Consider the following 19,669-nt stretch of genomic DNA (forward strand, 5'->3'; position numbering starts at 1 on the left):
TGCTCATTTCCTCTTTCTCACTTCCTTAAAGAAAAGCATTTGACAGTTAAAGCGGTATCAAAGTGTTCTCCTATTCTGCAGTGTGGATAGTCTTGCAAGGCAGGGAATGCTTGCTGAGCCTTGGCTTCTTCCAAAGGCGCATCTGGAAGGTTCCCCTCTGTCTCCCCTTCTCTCTCTCTCTCTCTCTTCTCTCTTCCCTCCCCTTCCCTCCCCTTCCCTCCTTGGCTGCCCAGGGGAGGAGCCCAGGCAAAGGGGCGGAAGCGCAAACAAGAGCCCAAGGCCAGTCCCTGTGTGCTTGGAGTTTGCGCTCTGAGGCGCAAAAGGAGCCGCGTCCTGTGCCGAGACGGTAAGCAGGCAAAGCGGGAGGAGGCAGGGAAGGGAGGGAGGAAGGAAGGGGCTTGGCAGGGAAAGAAAGAGGGGCTTCGCGGGCCGTCAAAGCGAACCTCCTTCTGGGCTAAAGGCTGGAGCGGAGGCGGAGAAGGGCTCCCGACAGAAGAAGAGGCGCCTCGGAAACTTTCCTCCGGCGTTTTGCTGTCCTGGGCTGGCAGGTTAAGTAAGAGGCAGAGCGTCTTCCGAGGGGTCATCAAAGCCACAGTCTGGGAGAGCAGCCTGCAAAGATCTGAGGGGGCCTCTGCACTGTAAAACTAATCCAGTTCCAGACCTCCTTAACTGCCGTGGCTCAAGGCAAAGGGGCCGTGGAAGCTATAGTTCTACGCCAGTGTTTCTCAACCTTCCTAATGCCTCAACCCCTTCATACAGTTCCTCCTGCTGTGGTGACCCCCAACCATAAGAATATTTTCATTGCTACTTCATAACTGTCATTTTGCTACTGTTTATGAATCGTAATGTAAATATCTGATATGCAGGATGTATTTTCATTCACTGGGCCAAATTTGGCATAAATACCCAATACCCCAAATTTGAATGCTGGTGGGGTTGGGGTGGGGATTGATTTTGTCACTTGGGAGTTTATTTGCAGGGATTTATAGTTAACTCACACTCAAAAAGCATTCTGAACTCCACCAAGGATGGAATTGAACCAATCTTGGCACACCTTGAATTTTGGAGTTGTAGTTCACCTACATCCAGAGAGCACTGTGGACTCAAACCATGATTGATCTGGACCAAACTTGGCACGAATACTCAATGTGCCCAAATGTGAACACTGGTGGAGTTTGAGGAAAATAAACCTTAACATTTGGGTGGGATGAATACAATCAAAGAGCATGCTGAACCTCACCAACGATTGAATTGGGCCAAACTTCTCACACAGAACCCCCATGACCAACAGAAAATATTTTTTTCTGATGGTCTTTGGTGACACCCTTGTGACCCCCCCCCCCCCCCGGGGTCCCAACCCTCAGGTTGAGATACACTGTTCTACAAGGTCTTTAGCTTCCTCTGCCAAAGAGTGTTTGTGCTACAGCCAGGCATGGGCAAACTTCAGCTCTTCAGGTGTTTTGGACTCCAACTCCCACAATTCATAACACCCAGCAGTTAGAAACTGTGGGAGTTGGAGTTCTAAATACCAGGAGGGCCGAAGTTTGTCCATGCCTGTGCTATGTCTAACTTCAAATCCCCAGGGTTCCGTAGCATTGAGCCAGGGCAACTCAAGTGGTTGTCAAACTGCATTCATTCTACTGTGTAGCATATGCACCACCAGAGAAAGAAATTAATAGCAGAAGTTTTTGGAGAGGAAAGTTAGCGGAAAACTTCTGCTGCAGGTTCAACATCCCTTATCTAAAATGTTTGGGACTGGGAGTGTTTTGAATTTTGGAGTTTTATTTTTGGATATTGGAATGCTTTCGTTGGAGTACGGGATCCAAAGCTAAACACAACATTTATTTATATTTCATATATGCCTAATATACGTAGCCTGCAGGCCATTTTACACACAATATTTTTAAACGCAATTATGCATGAATCAAAGTTTGTTTGCATTGAACCACCAGAAAGCAAAGTTGTTGCTTTCGCAGGCATCACGTGGACAATTGTGGATTTTAGAGTATTTTGGATTTTGGAACTTGAATTGGGCCAAACTTCTCAGACAGGGTTGTTCCGCTTGTATCATCTTCTTTCTCTCAGGGTGCATTTACACCAGGCATGGGTATAGCTGCTTAAGTGGCTGAGGGAGAAAAGGAAGGGTCCTGAGGCTGTTAGGAATTGTGGGAGTTGAAGTCCAAAACATTTGGAGGGCCAAAGTTTGCACATGCCTGATCTACACAGTCAAGTGAATTCAGTTTGACTTCCATGGCTCATTATGCTGGAATCATGGTGCTGTACCATAGTTTTATAAAGTTTTTCAAGGTCTATAGCAGATCCCTCTCCCAACTCCCAGGAGCATATAGCCCTGAGCCATGACAGCTATAGTGATGCCAGACTGCATTCATTCCACAGTGTGGATGCACATTTAGTCTCCAAGGGGTTATAAGACCCCTTTGCATGTAATCAAAGTGTTTGGCTTTTGCTGGCTCTAACCTTTACTTAAGGAGGGGTCGAAAGAAATAACCCTACAGCACTGTGTTCTCATTTTCCACCTTGAGTTAACCCTCTTTTGAGTTCTGTTTGGAATTCATTTCTTCTCTGATTTTATACACACACATCAACACTTCACTTTCTCCTAAAAGCAAGAAAGTCTTTTAAAGAGGAAAGGCACAAACAGTCTCATCCTAGAGCCGACCTGAGTCCCTTCCCTTTCCCTTTTTATTATTTAAGGAACTGAGAAAGAGAAAATAAGTGCAGCTTTGTTTTATTACAGCATTTCTCAACCTGGGGGTCAGGTATTTCAGTATTTTCTGTTAGTCATGGGAGTCCTGTGTGCTAAGTTTGGTTCAGTTCCATCATTGGTGGAGTTCAGAATACTTTTTGATTGTAGGTTGACTTTAAATCCCAGCAACTACAACTCCCAAATGACAACATCAATCCCCCAACCCCAATATGGGCATATTGGGAATTTGTGCCAAATTTGGTCCAGTGAATGAAAATACATCCTGCACAGCAGATATTTCCATTACTATTGATAACAGTAGCAAAATGACAGTTATGAAGTAGCAACTAAAATAATTTTATGGTTGGGAGTCACCATAACATGAGGAACTGTATTAAGGAGTTGTGGTATTAGGAAGTTGGGAACCACTGTTTTATTTAGAACTGGGAAGCCCTGACTATTAGGTTGGCTCCTTTTTGTACCTTTCTGGCTCCTACTCTGCAAATTTTCATTTCTCGGCAGGACTATTAACTGTTTTGCAACCTTTCAGTTTGAAATGGTGCAAGCAGTGTAGAGATTTTTTAGAGTGATAAGCCACATTCAAAACAGGTGAAGAATTGTTTGGTGGTTCTATTTCCTCCTCCTTGTCCAGACTTTTATTAACTGGGCAGGTGCCAAATGGAAAAATAGGAACTTCCACAGAAAAGATCTTTATGAGAATGAAGCCTATAAAGAGATTTCTTCCCCTGCCTTCTAGACAGGAGATTCTTATACTTTGAATAATAGCACAAACAACAAGCATATCACTCACAAAAAATTAAATGTGCAACTTCTGCCAAAAAATTGTGGTACCCAACTTGTCTTTTTTTCCAACAATTTAATGCATTTAAAGTCAAATTCATGTTGGGCTTCTTTGTGAATTTCCAATGCAGCTGATATTGTTCTCAAGGAAAGATCAATGGAACAGAAGAAAAGGAAGGTGATTCTGGCTAAAAGATCCACAATCAAGATCTTGCAGTTTGGCTAGTTCTTGCTTATTTTACTTAATTTTCAAAGTTCCTTTTTATTATTCCATACAATGGGTTGTTGTAGGTTTTTTGGGCTATATGGCCATGGTCTAGATGCATTCTCTCCTGACGTTTCGCCTGCATCTATGGCAAGCATCCTCAGAGGTAGTGAGGTCTGTTGGAACTAGGAAAAAGGGTTTATAAATCTGTGGAATGACCAGGGTGGGACAAAGGACTCTTGTCTGCTAGAAGCTAGGTGTGAATGTTTCAACTGACCACCTTGATTAGCATATAATGGCCTGACAGAAAACATAGAAGGACATCTTATCACCTCTCAACAAAAGGTTGCTCCAGGCACTGTCAGGCACTGTCGTACTTTTGCTGAGATGCCCAGTGCTTTCAGTTGTATAGCTTTGCCTTTTCTCTCAGGTACAGAAAAGCAAATAGGCTTCAAATAAATAATTCATCATGTAGGCTATAACCACATCATTTGCCTAACTGAAGTTCCACCTTAAATTTTAGGTGCTTTTCATGCCATGCTTTGGTTTCATGTTACAGTCTGTGGCACCTCTAAGTCTTTCCAAATAGTTAAAACAGAAGACAGCTTCTACTCAGGCAATATTACAGTATTTTATCTGATATGATGTTCGAGTACTGGACAACAACAAAGACATTTTTCCCGGTTTCAAGAAATTTCCTGCGGAAATATTTCACTTTCAGATTATGGGCATGGGTTACATTAGTTTTTGTGTGATCAGTACTTTTTGGCAAGAATGAATTCAGCAAGACTGAATTGAAAAGTTATCCTTGTTCTGTGTATTGTAACTTTTCAAATTGCAGTAGGCACATATAATGTGAATGGCCTGTTGATGGTCTTGAGTAGATCCATTGAATTAATTGGTTATAAAAATGTTGATTCTCCACTCAAAAACTGATTAAGGAAGACTACTCTTCATTAATATTATTGTATGTACTAAATTGATGTAATATGTAGTTATTCTACCAATAACAGCAACATCAGTTATGTAAAAAACATTATCCCTTCCACATTTGCTGGGGTAAGGGATGCTGGGCCACTGTGAAAATGGGAAAATATTTTCCCGTTTTTTACCTTGCATCTCTCTATTAATCTCTAGGACCTCTAGTGCCTCATAGAATCACACTGGAGTACTGATAAATGCCAAAAAGTGTTATTTCTTTGAGTCTCTAGCTCCTCCTGTGCTAGTTTATGATCAGCTTCAAGTGGAAGTTAAACACTAAGTTGCAATGGAAGGCCTGAAGGTTGTCATGAACAGAGTGCTGAGAAGAGGGGCATTATTAACTTTATGCCAAACTAATTATTGTGTATGTGTGTTCTGTATCCTGAGTAATCATTAAACTTGCCTTACAGATATCTCATTCCTGGTTTGACCTGGAGTGAACACCATGAGCAATTACAGCGTATCTCTGGTTGGGCCGGCCCCTTGGGGTTTCAGGCTTCAAGGGGGCAAGGACTTCAACATGCCTCTGACCATCTCTCGGGTGAGCCAATGCTGCTTTCCCCCCCCTCCTCCATCCAAAATGCATTTTGTAAGATATTTTCTACATCGAGTTCTGCCTGGAGCCAGTGAAAATGAATAACATGATCTAATTGACAACATGCACAGACATACATCATTGTTGGGTTAACCTTGAAAATCCAGCTGAGTTTTGAGAGTATGGGAAATGCCCCACCTGCTCTGGTAACAGGGATCTCCAAATCTGAAATGTTTTAAGATAGTTACTAATTAAAAGTTTTTTCTATGACTTTGATATGCAGAGTAGGGCTTGTATTTCATTGGTGCATATGTTTTTCTTCATGTGAGTTTGAACTGCAATGTAGCAAGATAATAGTTTGATCTAAATTAGTGTCTTTTAGCACATGGCTCATCAAGATGTGGCCCATGGACTTGTCCCAGGTTGCAAGCCACTAGTTGCCAGATGTGGGTGAGAGAAATACTTATTGTTAGTGGATGTAAGTACAGTACATGCAGTCCTCAAGTTACAAATAACTCATAGTTACAAATGATGGAAAGTCAACAGGAAGTGAGAGAAATATAGCCCCGAGAAAGGAAATCAGTCTTGAAAACTCAACTGAAGCTTTCTCATCAATCGTTGTTTCCAAAACAAGCCTTTTTTTTTCAAAATCCAATGATCACAGGGACAGAAAGTGAAGTGAAATATATATTTAGCTGGAGTTACACTTATAAAATGTATCTGTTATGACATACATGCAAATTCAACTTAAGAACAAACTTATAGAACCTATCTTGTTTGCAACTTGGGGATTGCCTGTGTTATGAGATATTAGAAAACAATAATTGCTGATCCCACACATGAGATAGTTTGGAAAGTACTGTCATAAAGGACACTATAGTCCCAATATTGCAAAAAAAACTATAACCAGAGCCTTGGTTCAACACAACCTCTGATCTCTGTAAGGGGAAATGCCTTCAGCAAAATATGAAGAGGAAACTGCTGCAACAGTGGGGTCCGTAATCTAATTTGTTGGGTGCTAATGGTGCCTTGCATCATTTCCTCTCTTACACTGGTCCTTACAGAAAAAAAAAATTGTTGTGGGAATTGCTCTGTTGCTTGGGATGAGGAAAATGAATGTGCCTCATGATAGGATAGTTCTGTGGTTTCCTAACCCAGAACATAGCTTCCTGTTACTATTTCAGTCTAGCATACCTCTTTTTGCAGTTTGTTTCCATGAAAAACAAAAAGGTATACATTATCTTGGATTCTTCTATTATTGCGCCTGAACTTTACATATTTTGCATCTGTAGCTTCCTTGAGTCAAGAAACATTTGGGTTTTTATTAATAGAGCCTCCAATCCTGTATAGTGAACTAGTTATACATTGGTTTATTTCGCTGCTTAGAATTCAAAGAATATGCAGAGCTTTAAGATGAATTCAACTCAAAGAAATTACAGTGTGGTTGGGTGGTTGTAAAATATGAGAAATGATGCCAGTTCATTAGTTAAGAAGGTCAGTTTAGAGGTTCCCTAACATTAACTTTTGCAAAAACCCACATGTCAGTAGACTGAACACACAGCTGTGTGGATGCCCAGAAGTGCTGTCAGGGCTATATTGTATCTTCAAAGATGGATAGGACAGGTCTTTAGTCCCTTTTTATGGATAGCTATAGGAGGACAGATGGGTGAATATTTATTAGTACAAAGCTTACTTGTGCCCTTGATTTTTCTTTTGAACATACTGGGAGCTTATGTTCACACTTTTTAAGAATTAGGGCAGATTTTTGTTGCCTAGAATAGCTTAAAACTTTGCAAAAAGTAAAGCTTAAAACTGCTAATATTGTAGTGATTTGTACTACTCTGCATAGAATGCTTATGAACTTTGGATATTATTTTAAACCTCTCCCATTTACATTGCAAAAATAACATAAATGTGATGATCTCCAAATTAATCTAGAATAAATAGTAGTTCCTAGCACTACAGATTCTCAGGACCCTTCCACACAGCCCTATCTCACAGAATAACAAGGCAGAAAATCCCATGTTATCTGAGTGCGGACTCAGATAATCCAGTTCAAAGCAGAGACTGTGGGATTTTCTGCTTTGATATTCTGGGATAAAGGGCTGTGTGGAAGTGCCCTCAGACTTCCACTTATATAATATCTTTTTGATTTTGAGGTTCTCAGCTCAGTCTATAACCTGTTGGGAATTTTTGTCACACAGCCTATCTTTGAAAAATGAGCTGCACTGAACCCATTCTCTCTCTTTGTTAATAGTAGGATTCAGTAGTCTCCTGTCATTATGTTATTAATATAACCTCTACACCCCATTTAGGTTTTAGGTAATGACTAGCATACATCCCTTTGTATGGTGTGCATTTTGGTCTGGAATTAGTGTCCTTCATGCTGGTATGTTGATCAATTGCTTCTCTGATAATAGAAGGACATGATGTTGTGTTGTTGATACAATGGGACGGAGAGTACAGTGCAGCAATCTTCTCTTCTAAGTATTGCCAGAGGTTTCAGCTAATTAAATGCTGATAAAGAAATGCATGAACAAAGGAGCAGAGCTGTTTATGTGCCCTTTACAAAAGTCCTGCTGTCTGTTGTGACCTTCTTGGGTTTGGGGCAGTCATGCATGCAATTCGTTCTGGACTGTGAAGAGAGAGTTATTTTTATGGCCTTTGTATTGTGGGCTGGCATCACAACACTGCTGCATGCAAGGTAAGTTTAAAAATACTTTTGAACAGCACTTTAAAAACAGTTGCTAAATAGAAACTACCTTCTAATGGATTTATTCTTGGCGAGAGCCTCCATAAAAGCAAATGTCACATTCAGCAACTGCCCAAAGAAAGTTCCTTTCATGAGAATGCATCTGCCTTGCGCCAACAAATTTAGTAGAGTTCATAACTACTTATTTGAAGTGGAAATAATGATTTCACTTTTGGGATTTAGGGCAAAGTATGCTCCAATGAGTAGGGACAGCAAGAAGCTTTGATCTGCGCTAATTGCATGCTATGCAACTTTATTAAAAATGTTGTGGCACTTTACTTCCACACTTTCCATAGTAAGCCTGCTATTTTCAGCTCACTGTAGAGTGCAAGGAAGAGGCTGGATCACTTGGAGACATAGGATAAGATCTACAAGGCTTGTGGGGTTGTTTTTGATGTAATTAGTAACATCTGGGCTGGAAGAAGTTTGGTAAAATACAGAGAGGAAAGAAGAAAGGAAGGAAGAGAGAGGCTTAGAAGCTACATAATGCAATATAAACATACCAAGGAATAAAATGGTATATTCTCAAAAGAATGTTTAAAATATAAATGACATTGCATGCCATCATAGATCTTCAACAAATGCACAATGTTTCTAGACCAGACTTTTTAAAGAGAGTATTTATTCTGATTACTAACCAATCCTCTTGAAGTGGTGGTTAGTATGATGGTTGGGCGTCTGGCTGGGACACGGGTAGGACAGAATTTGAATCCCTATTTAGCCACATAAAACCAGTTGGTGATCTTGGGCAAGTCACACTTTCTCAACCATAGGAGGGTAAATGCAACCCCCTCTGAACAATTTTTTCCAAAAAAATCTGTGATAGTCGGCTTAGTCACCATAAATCAAAAAAGATTTGAAGATACACATAATTAACAATAACAGATGAAATTATTGGGGAGGATGAAAAAAAAATTAGATAATTTCTTGCCTCACCATGCCCCCATTAGTTAGATGTTTCAGCTCCATCGCTGTATAGATCTCAAAGGAAATTACTGAGTACCAAAACGTCAGCCATATGCAATAAGCCTTCTGTGTTCACAGTGGGATACGTTCTTGAACTTACTGTGGAAACAGAAACCATGGACAACAGTGAACTATGGAAATAAATGATTTCCACTCAAAGCAACCATAGAATATGGAGTCACATTACTTTCTTTTTAGTTAATTATTTAGCCTTTTTGTGTTGGATAAGAAGGAAACAGCTGTGTTTAAACATTATCATACATACAACTTCTTATTTCTCCCTTATGATGACACACAACATTTTTTACTTATGATGATCCTAAGGTGAATCTATCATAGAGATGGTGTATTGGAAGAATTTGTTCAGAGGAGGTTTGCCTTTGCCTTTCTCTGAGACAGAGATAGTTGGTTTCCATGGTCAAGCAAGGATTCAAATCCTGTTCTACCAGCATTCTGTAGAACACACAAGCTACTATATTTGTCAAGTAAATTGAACACATAAGGGGAGATCTGGAGAAATGTTTCCCTGCATTTCTCCACCTCAGAACTTGAATTCATTTTGTTTCCCTTTACAATACATATCTCCCATAATCAAGGAGAGATTCCACTTAACATTGGGAAGAACTTCTTCAGTGAAGAGAACTCTGTAAGCCAGTGGTTTCCAACCTTTTTTGACCAGGGCCTACTTTGACCAGAGACCACTTGACTGGGGCCCACCTTGACCACAGTCCACTATGACCGGCGCCCACCTTGCCTACAGTCCACTTTGACCAGGGGCCACTTTGACCAGGGACCACTTACCAACATTAGTACCAAAAGGGGCAGGGCTGGTCAGCTCTACAGAAAAGAGCATAAATTAATTAAATAAATAAAAAAGAGGAAGGAGGTTCATGGACCAGATTTTCGTTCTCATGGTTCACTGCTGGGTCACGGCCCACAGATGGGGAACACTGTTGTAAGCAGAAGTTGGATGACCATCTCTCAGCAGTGCTTTAGTTATGTATTCATGGATCACAAGGAGTTGGTCTGGTTGACCTTTGCAATCTCTTCCAAATTTGTGATTTAGCACTAAGTGATTTCCTCCATGAACAATTTAACTGCTGAAAGTTTGAGTCTTCTCTTTTAAGATATAAATGCGTGAACAGAGATCTGTACTTTTGTAAATCCTTTGATAATATAAAATCTTGAGTCTGTTCTTCCTTTTCTTTTGCATGCCTTCCATTTTCCCTTTCCCTCTCTCATTCACACATGGAACATGTAGACTTTGGACACAGTATTTTGTATGTGTAGTTTACATATTACCTTAATGAAAGAATAATCCCAAGTGAATTCATTCAGACCAGTGAACAGACATGTGGAAGATGGTGCTAAATTATCTCTTCTGCTCTTCCCAACAGCAACATATAGCCCCATCTGTCCCTAGGCCTTGTGAAATCTGGTTTTTAAAAATGGTCTCTGTGTCTTTAGAAGTGGCAGCTGCTTCACTCAGAGCAACAAATGAAGCCCTGTCTGTGCACACTTAGCTTCTACCCCCACCTCCAAATACAGCACATCAGTATGCTGCATTAGCCTAAATCTTTCCAGCATTAGATTTATTGATTGGTTTATAGCAGCAAGGAGCTTTATTGAGCAGAATGCAGCTGAACTGACGGGAAACAGCAAGATTTAATAGCATTACAAAGGTCAAATTATCTTTTAAAAATATTATCTTAAACAGCTTAAAGGGGGTTTATGTTTATAAAAATAAATGGAATACATAGGTCTTTGAAATAATGAAAAAGACTGAATAGACCAATTCCCTCTCTTTTAGAAAAACGAATAGTACTGAAGTACAGGTTTTCTCCCCTATTTAATTAGTTTCTTTCCATTTAATGGCATCAGTTGGTGCTGATTTTTGTTAAGGAGCTAAATATGTGGACACTTCTGTTTCTCATATTCTTGTTATTCATTAGCTTATGAATTCTGGAATTAATAATGCACTCGTGCATAAATTGATTGTGGAAAAAGTCAATCATTAAGCCCCTTCTTTAAAAGGATGGGAATACCGGTATGTGTCTTTTCCATTCCTTTAGTGTTCATAAAGTTGCAATACTGTGTTTTGGCAAGTTCCAGCAGTCCAAATTGTAGCTGCATTGTAATTTTTTTAAAAAATCCCAAACTCCCCAATGTAATACTTGGCTAAGAGCAGCCATGTCTGTAAGCCATTTGTGTAGAGATGTGCCTTATGGTGTTCTGTCCTGTTTAAAATTGCCTTATTAAAATCATCAAGATGTAACCCTATGGAAAGATTTGGATTGGAGACATGATCTGACTTTAGGCAAACTTCTCTTCTCCAGCTTGAAAAGGTTGCATGTTTTGCACGATTGAGTTTCTGTGAGTTTTCTAGACTATATAGCCATGTTCCAGAAGCATTTTCTCCTGACGTTTTGCCCACATCTATGGCGGGCATCCTCAGAGGTTGTGAATGTCTGTTGGAACCTAGACAATTCAGTTTTATATATATGTGAAATGTCCAGGGTGAGAGAAAGAACTGTAGTCTGCTTGAGGCCATCTTGATTACCATTGAATGGCCTTGCAGCTTCGAAGACTAGTTGATTTCTGCCTGTGGGAATCCTTGGTTGGGGGGGGGGGGTGTTATCTGGCCCTGATTATTTCATGTTAGGAATTCCCCAGTTTTCTGAGTGTTGTTCTTTATTTACTGTCCTGATTTTGGAGTTTTTAAATACTGCTAGCCAGATTCTGTTCATCTTCATCATGGTTTCCTCCTTTCTGTTGAAACTGTCCATGTGCTTGTGGATTTCAGTGGCTTCTCGGTGTAGTCTGACATGGTGGTTGTTAGAGTGGTCCAGCATTTATCTGTTCTCAAATAATATGTTGTGTCCAGGTTGGTTCCTCAGGTGCTCTGCTATGGCTGACTTCTCAGGTTGAATTAGTTTGCAAGATTGCTCCAAGATGACAGAATAAGGCCCCTTTTTAGGGGACTAATATTGCCAATATCACATCAACATGCCTTTGAAAATCTTTCTTAACCTGGTAAACATCAGTAACATTACAGCAAATGCTTAATCTTTTGACAAAATGATAGACAGAAGGCAGAGATAACGCACCTGGTTCCAACATGAGTAAAATTGCAGGTACAGAATATTTTTTTTTTCTTGCACCAATGAAACCACAACTCTGGTATTTGTTTTCACATGCTTCTTAGATGGGATAGTCTATATACACACCTTCACCCTCCCCCCCCCCCTTTGACATCTAGGGAAACAGGTATCCAGTCTCTTCCTCTTTGCAGCTTCTATGTATATTTTAAGAAGAGACTCAACCTATAACAATCAAATGAGACTCAACCTATAATACAAAATGCAGCATGAGAAGCCACCCATGCTGAATTCGCTTTTCATGTCAAGAAGGGGAAAAAAGTCTGTTTGTAAAATGTCCAAAATACGCCTTTGGGAAGGCCCTTTCAAATGCCTTCTATTTAATATAAACAATGAAGAATGAGACCTTGTTTTTCTTGTTTTCTTTTAGAGCCCAGAGGGCTGGTTGCTCCAGTTCATCGCTCCCCACCATTTTAATGAGCTATTTTTAGTCAAACTGTTTTCTCATTATTCATTTAAAGATGGTTATCTTTAAGGGCATTGTGAGAGGAGACATGGTGTTGAAGGGTTTGTTTGTTTTTCTTGGAAGAGAGCCATGAGATAATATGGGTTCCTAACTTTACAGAAAAAGAGGGGGGAAATCTTGATGCTATCCTGCTATCCATAAATGGGAATGCTTGACAGAAGATTATCTTTTCTGTGCTTAAAATAGTGGGAAAATTGGTATTTCCTTGCCCAAATAAAATGTTTTTCATAGCTGACTTCTGAACTCTGGGAATGCATCAGCCCTTTTTTGGTTAAGGCCATAAATGGGTGCATGCAATCAGTTTAAATTGTTTTGTCTGGTATCTGTGGTGGTGGGGAGGCTATAGGTTTTTTTTTTAAAAGCTGGCTGCATGTGAATGTATTTGGATTTACTAGGATTGTCTATATTAGGCAAGAGTGTAGTCTTCTGTCTTACATCTTATACATGATATATCATTTCAATGTACAACTTGGCTTCTTGTCAGGAGTGGGTTACACCCATGCTGGCTGATTTCTTTTATTGACTGGAGTCTGTATTGCTGATCTGCAATGCAATGACACACCTATGCACTATCTTTTGCATCGCCTGATATTCCACCCTAACTCATTAGAATTTATTTCCTGGCACCTCTAATGCTTAGGTTGACACATGCTACAAGTAAACATGCTCCATGTCTTACTGAGTTTGCTGCACTACTCTGGAATTTGACAGCTGGTAAAACTCTGCAAAAATTTTCAGGTGTCAGGACTGTAGCTTGAAAAGTGTTGCATAGGCATTTAATGTTTTTCAGCCCTTCTTTTAATTGTACTGTTGTTTTTCTTTTTTCTATTGTATTCCTACAATTCTATCATAGTGCACTAGATCCTAAGATAAATCAACTCAAGGTAACCAGAAAATAACCTCCTCTCTCTCTCTCCCTCCCTCCCTCCCTCCCTCCCTCCCTCCCTCCCTCCCTCCCTCACACAAACACACACACACACACACACACACACACACACAGGGCTTTGTCATTGGTTTGTGGATAGTCCTGAACAATGCGTAATAATTGGGTGGAGGAATAGTGGGAGAAGAGAGAATTGCCCCAAATCCTCCTGCTCTTCTTCCAGGAGGACAACAGAAGTGAAGTTGTTCTAATTCAGTGGTTCTCAACCTGTGGGTCCCCAGATGTTTTGGCCTTCAGCTCCTGGGATTTCTGGGAGTTGTAGACCAAAACAACTGGGGACCCACAGGTTGAGAACCACTGTTCTGGTTAGTGAGAAGGTTTAGAACAGAAGGAAACTTGCCCAGAACTGGTGTCTGTAGGTAGCAGAGACACACCTTTCTTTTATTATTGTTCTTTTAGCCTGATTACTTCTCATGAGCCAGTGTTGCATAGTGGTTTCAGTGTTGGGCTATGATGCCAGAAACAAATGTTCAAATCTCCACTTGGCCTTGAAATCCCATTGGCTGCCCTTGGGCAAGCCGCACTCTCAACCTCTACAGAAATCTTTGCAAGGAAACCCCCAGAGAGCCAACTAGGCTCACTATAAATCAGAAAGTACTTGAAGATATAAAATAACAACCACCGATAAGTTTGCCACCTCTCAGATACCTGTGTCTTGTCCAGATAATTGCTTCTGGCCTGGTTTTCATTTTCTAGCTGTTCTATTAATGTAGATTTAAGCTCAGCAAGAGCCCATGATTTTTACTGCATAATTCTCTGTGCATGTTACGCTCAAGCACTAAAGCAAACACTCAACCCAAATACCTTTTAAACGTATGTTTTCTTGGCTTACATAGCAGCTTATTTCTCCCATAACTACAGATGGGGATTGAGGGAATTAATCTTCTCCATTTTCTATCATCTGTTTGGCAACACTCTTAGAATATACAAAAAATCATTAGCAAATCATGTCAGGTAGTGAAAATAGAATGCTTCACGACCAGTCTCCTAAGAATTCCTACTGCTGAAAGGCCTAATGGTCAGATAGCATTTTAGAAGTTCAAGCATTCATATGTTGTCATGGCTTTTAAATTATAGCTTAGCAAGTGATAATACATACACACAAGCATACAATGTGTGGAGGGCAGTGCAGAATACAACAATGTGGACAAGCTATACAATAAAACAATGACTGAAGTCAAAAAGAAAGCAACAGTTAATTTCTGAGTGGCTCATGTTAATCCCAAATCAACAGAGACCTTTGTTTTGGAGTTTCCTTTGAGATCTTTTTTAAAAATTACCATTTGTCAAACTGATTGCTCCTGGAACACTGAAGAGTGTTTGAAGTGGAAAGAAATATGTTGACACTAATAAAGGATTACACAGAGATCAATTAATACAAGAAAGAATACTTAGATGGTTCTACAATGTGGCACAACATTGTTTATCCACATGGATTGCAGGCAGAGGTAACCCATATTTTGACCAGGCAGGAGGATTCAACCCAAGAAGGTAACATGAACTGTTCTCTTGTTCAGACCACACATCTTCCCATTCAGCATAGAAGCATAACACGAGACAATTCAATACATGTTTATATTTAAAGGAGGTAGGGATCTTTTGATTATTGTCTCCTGTATTCCCTGGACAAGTGTTCCTCAATGAGATCTTGAAAATTGTTAACACCGATCTGTGCAATTCCACCTATTATATTACCCTATGAATAGATTTAGGGCTTTGTTTTCTTGAGCCTCTGAATCTACCATATCTGAGACTATATCAAATGGAAGCAAGTGCTGCAGTGTTGTCGATGTCCATCCTTTGCTAAATAACCCCCTCGTGTTACTATTATAGAGAAAGCAAGTGATTGCGTCATCAGCAGCCAATGTAATTTTTGTAATTTTGTTCCTTTGTGGACTTTACATCTGGATCATGTAGCAGATCAGAACATGGTATCAACAATTGGTGCAGTAATTCCGCTTGCTGCCTTTTTTTTGCTAATGGTGCTTTTGTGTGTGAGTCCCAATAGTGATGGAGTATCAAAGCTTAAAATTGTCTTAGGCAACCCTGGCCTCAAAACAGGTAGTGGGCGACTTAAATTTCTGCTTCCCTGGTTCTGTCTCCTTGTGTCTTCTCGTCAAATCATATTATTTATTTATTTATTTCAAACATTTGTACCCTGTTCTTCTCAACCCCTGAAGGGGGGGACTAGGGCGGCTTACAGATGGCAACAATTTGATGCCCACATATATAAAACATAGTAAAACACGACAATTACATAATAGGTAAAAACATTCAAAATAGTATTAACTAAATAGCCATATCTAACTTTCTCCATCTCCAAAGGTTTCCACCTATGATTCAGAGCATATGCCTTGCTCCTTTCTGCTAATGAAAATCGTTTCATAGTATACATAAGGCTGTCCCAAGATACTTTGCTGTCTGCCAAGTGCCTAAATAAACAGCAAAAGGATGTGCCCCAAAATTCCTTTCATTGACACATGTACAAAACAACCATTCCATTGCACAGTGGAAACTGTACACTATTTCCTTGGTATGCAGCTATTTAGGCAATTGCAGATTGGGGTGTCCCAGAAGCATGATTATTTTGATTGGTCTTTCATTTAACATAGTGTAGATTCTTTGGTGATTGCAGCATCTGTGACAGACATTTCAGTCTTCTGGAGAAGATTGTGACCTATTAAGCAAAGTGAGGTTGTGATAATCATTTCCAGATTTGTCAGTATGGTGCAGAAATTCCAAATGGCTTTGGCAGCATTTTCCTTCTTATAGCGTGTACTTAGTCCAAGCCTAGTTAAGTAGCAGACTGCTATCTAACAAAAAGACATTTCCTTTTTTGGTATTTTGTAAAACTGTCTCTGAGCTGAACATGAGAGAGAAATAGTAGTGGTTTGCATTTTTGTTATTTTGGATGAAATTAGAGGAAGCACTCTATTTAAAGAGGTTGGAGCATTAGCTGTTTGGAACAGAGTTGTGCTTTCTGGGAAGAATCACATTTTGATTCTGATGGAAAACATAGTATGCCAAGAAAAATAAGTGCTTGTTAGTAGAAGCCCTAACTATTGCCTTGATACATAATTGTAAACTGATATTACAGTATTGTTGCTTTCAGGTATTATAGGCAGGAAATAGTTTCATGCCTACAGTTTTGGGTAATGCTTAAAAAGAATGGAAAACCACACCAGGAGAAGCCCTATACTACTTTATCTCTCTCTTGATCTCCATCTATGTCTGTATTCTCAAGTGTTAAAGATTAGGGCTGGGCGGTTTCGTTTCGTTAATTCGTAATTCGTTAAAATTCGTTATTTTTTTGTTAACGAAGCGATAACGAACCATTCTGGAGCAGCTTAAAAACGAAACGAATTTTTCAATTCGTTTCGTAAATGCTTCGTATTTCGTTATGTGTTCGTTTCGTTATTGGTTTGAGGTCATTTCGTTATTATTTCTGCATGTCTGGGGCAAGTTTTATAGTTGTTTTTTGTTTAATTAGTGAAAAAAAATTATAATATCACACCAACAGTCAACAACAGAGGGAGAGGGAAGCTTCAGAAGTTCCCCCTGTCCCATTTTGGAGGTTTTTTAGCATATTGCGCGGTCGCGTCCGCCATTAACGAATCGATTCGTTATTGTTTCGTTATTGTTTTGAAATTTTTTTTACCATTTACAAAATTTCGTAAATATCGAACTTTTTTTTAAAAAAAATTTGGAATTCTTTTAAATATCGAAACGCAAAAACCCCCAAAAAATGAATTGATTTTAGAAACAAATTTTTCCGTTGTTACCCAGGCCTATTAAAGATAGTTACTTATTTAAGAGAAAGGATCACCATCAAAGAGTTCAATTTCCCCATATACTGCACAATATCAATAGTACCACTACAGTTTCAGTTTTACCTATAATTGTGTTCTCAAGATGGTAAAGATATTTATTGAAGTCAGGTTGACACTGTTGTGGTGCTGTTCACATTATGTTGTATGTAGGAAAATGTACCTTCTTGATGGTGAATCCTTCAAAGCTGAGTACTACTGAGTATTTGGAACATATAATGCAACTTTTTGCCTGAAGAGTAGTAGAAAAGAGAAGAACTTTGAGAGAAGGACGGTATTTAAGACAGTCTACTCTGAAGTTTCAAATCTGGAAGCTAGTTGTTGTTGTCATTGTTGTTGTGTCAGGAGCAACTTGAGAAAACTGTAAGTTGCTTCTGGTGTGAAAGAATTGGCCGTCTGCAAAGATATTGCCCAGGGGATGCCCAGGTGTTTTGATGCTTTACCATCCTTGTGGTAGGCTTCTCTCATGTCCCCACATGGGGAGCTGTAGCTGACAGAGGGAGCTCATCCGTGCTCTTCCCAGATTCGAAGCTGCAACCTGTTGGTCTTCAGTCCTGCATTGTGCCACCGGGGGTTCTTAGGAGCTACTTGTTGAACTACTGGTACTTCCGATCTGAGTTTATAAAAGATGTATTGGTTGTTAGAAGGAGAAACTAAGATGATTTAATTTAAGATTGGGAAATCCTTTACATATTGGGTCATTGTATTAATTCCCCTGTTCAGAGGCAATATTACAACTGTAACTATCAGTAACTAAAATGCAGTATGTGAACTTTCCAGAAGTAATCTTTTAGATACTGCTCAAGGAATATGTTACATTAGGTGGATCATTGGACTAAAACTTAGTGCTGAATCTATGACAAAACAATCTGCCGTAGACCTGATATTCAGGTTAATATATTGCTATTTTTAAGCTCATGTTTAATACATGGGTTGATCCTGTTTTGTTTGCTGTATTTGGAAGACAAATCAGTGAAGCAATGTGGAGTTGCAACTGTGTTTGATTTCCAGCTTATTTTTGGCTCAATCCAAAGTCCTGCATTTGCCTTCAGAAGACTGTAAAACCATCCTCTCACAGGAATTGCTTCATCCACATGAACCTGCTTGAGGTTTGAGTTCAATTGCAAAGACCTTCTTTTTCAAAAGGTGTACAGTTGTATATATGTTCCCTTAAGTTTTTTTCTGGATAACAGAAAGCTACATATTGTTTTAATGTGGGGTTATTCAAAAGTCAGTGTCATGTAAACAATAGCTGCCAATCTGATAAGGTGGTGTGGTCAGCATCTTTCTGAAAGTAAAATACTTTCTGAAACAGAAGATATGAGTGTGCATACAGAAAACCACACTAAAAATAAATTAATGTGGTTGATTGTGACCTTCTCAGGCAGAAACACTTCCCTGCCCCCAGAGCTAAGCTTCTGTGTATTAACTACTTTCACTTTCCTATGGCTAGACTCTGGGAAGAGTTGAAGTGAGAACAACCCACACACAAAACATATATTGGCTGGGCATTATTTTGTGTACACAAGTTTGCTTTTGAACAAACAGAACATTTGTCATCAGGCAGTCATTTCAGATAAATTCTCTAGCATCAGCTGCAGCTTCCAAGGAAACACTTGCACACAAGTTATACATTCAGGGGTTTTTTATTATTTAAAAAAAGGCAAAGTTTCATGTATGTGATATATATAGAGAGAAAGGAGGTGGGGAGTATATGAATGATCCATATTTTTCCTCCATTTCTGTCATCCCAAATTAATACCTTCATCTAAAAGATGTACTGTGCTATATGTCAGTGCTACATAAAATTGTTCTGCTTGGCTCACTGCTGGTCCACAAGCTGCTGATACCTGGTGAATTTCTAGCGAGGAAAATATACTAGGGCCAGATTTATTTATTTATTTATTTATTTATTTATTTATTTCACTTATACCCCGCCCTTCTCACCCCGAGGGGGACTCAGGGCGGCTTACAGGGAGGGCACAATTAGATGCCCAGACACACAACAAGTAATCCAAAAATATAACAATTCAGCAATTAGATTAAAACATCAATACATAATAAAATCATAAATCCTAAAACAATCTCATGTCAGAGTCCATATATCAGAGTCCATACATCCATTCTGTTCCGTTTGTCCTTGTCTATCGCCAGGTCCTTGAGTTAGTTGTCAGAGTGACCAAAAGCTTGGTCCCACATCCAGGTCTTTAGTTTTTTCCTAAATGCTAGAAGGGAAGTCGCCGATCTGATCTCCCCGGGGAGTGAGTTCCACAGGCGGGGGGCCGCCACTGAGAAGGCCCTGCTCCTCTACCATGTTTGTTTTAGCCA

General features: G+C 39.6%; 1 protein-coding gene across 7 annotated transcripts in view; it reads left to right on the forward strand.

Annotated features, from left to right (window-relative positions):
- The first annotated feature begins 241 nt into the window (after positions 1–241).
- PDLIM5 (PDZ and LIM domain 5) overlaps positions 242–19,669 on the forward strand; it is a 140,297-nt gene continuing 120,869 nt past the window's right edge. For all 7 annotated transcript variants that reach the window (XM_067468596.1, XM_067468597.1, XM_067468598.1 and 4 more), the window contains exons 1-2: positions 242–346; positions 5,105–5,235. In XM_067468596.1, the coding sequence (XP_067324697.1) occupies positions 5,140–5,235 (96 nt within the window). In that variant the 5' untranslated portion in view covers positions 242–346; positions 5,105–5,139. The remainder of the gene's footprint in view (positions 347–5,104; positions 5,236–19,669) is intronic.

The sequence above is a fragment of the Anolis sagrei genome, chromosome 5 (assembly GCF_037176765.1).
Source record: "Anolis sagrei isolate rAnoSag1 chromosome 5, rAnoSag1.mat, whole genome shotgun sequence".
NCBI classification, from domain to species: Eukaryota; Metazoa; Chordata; class Lepidosauria; order Squamata; family Dactyloidae; genus Anolis; species Anolis sagrei.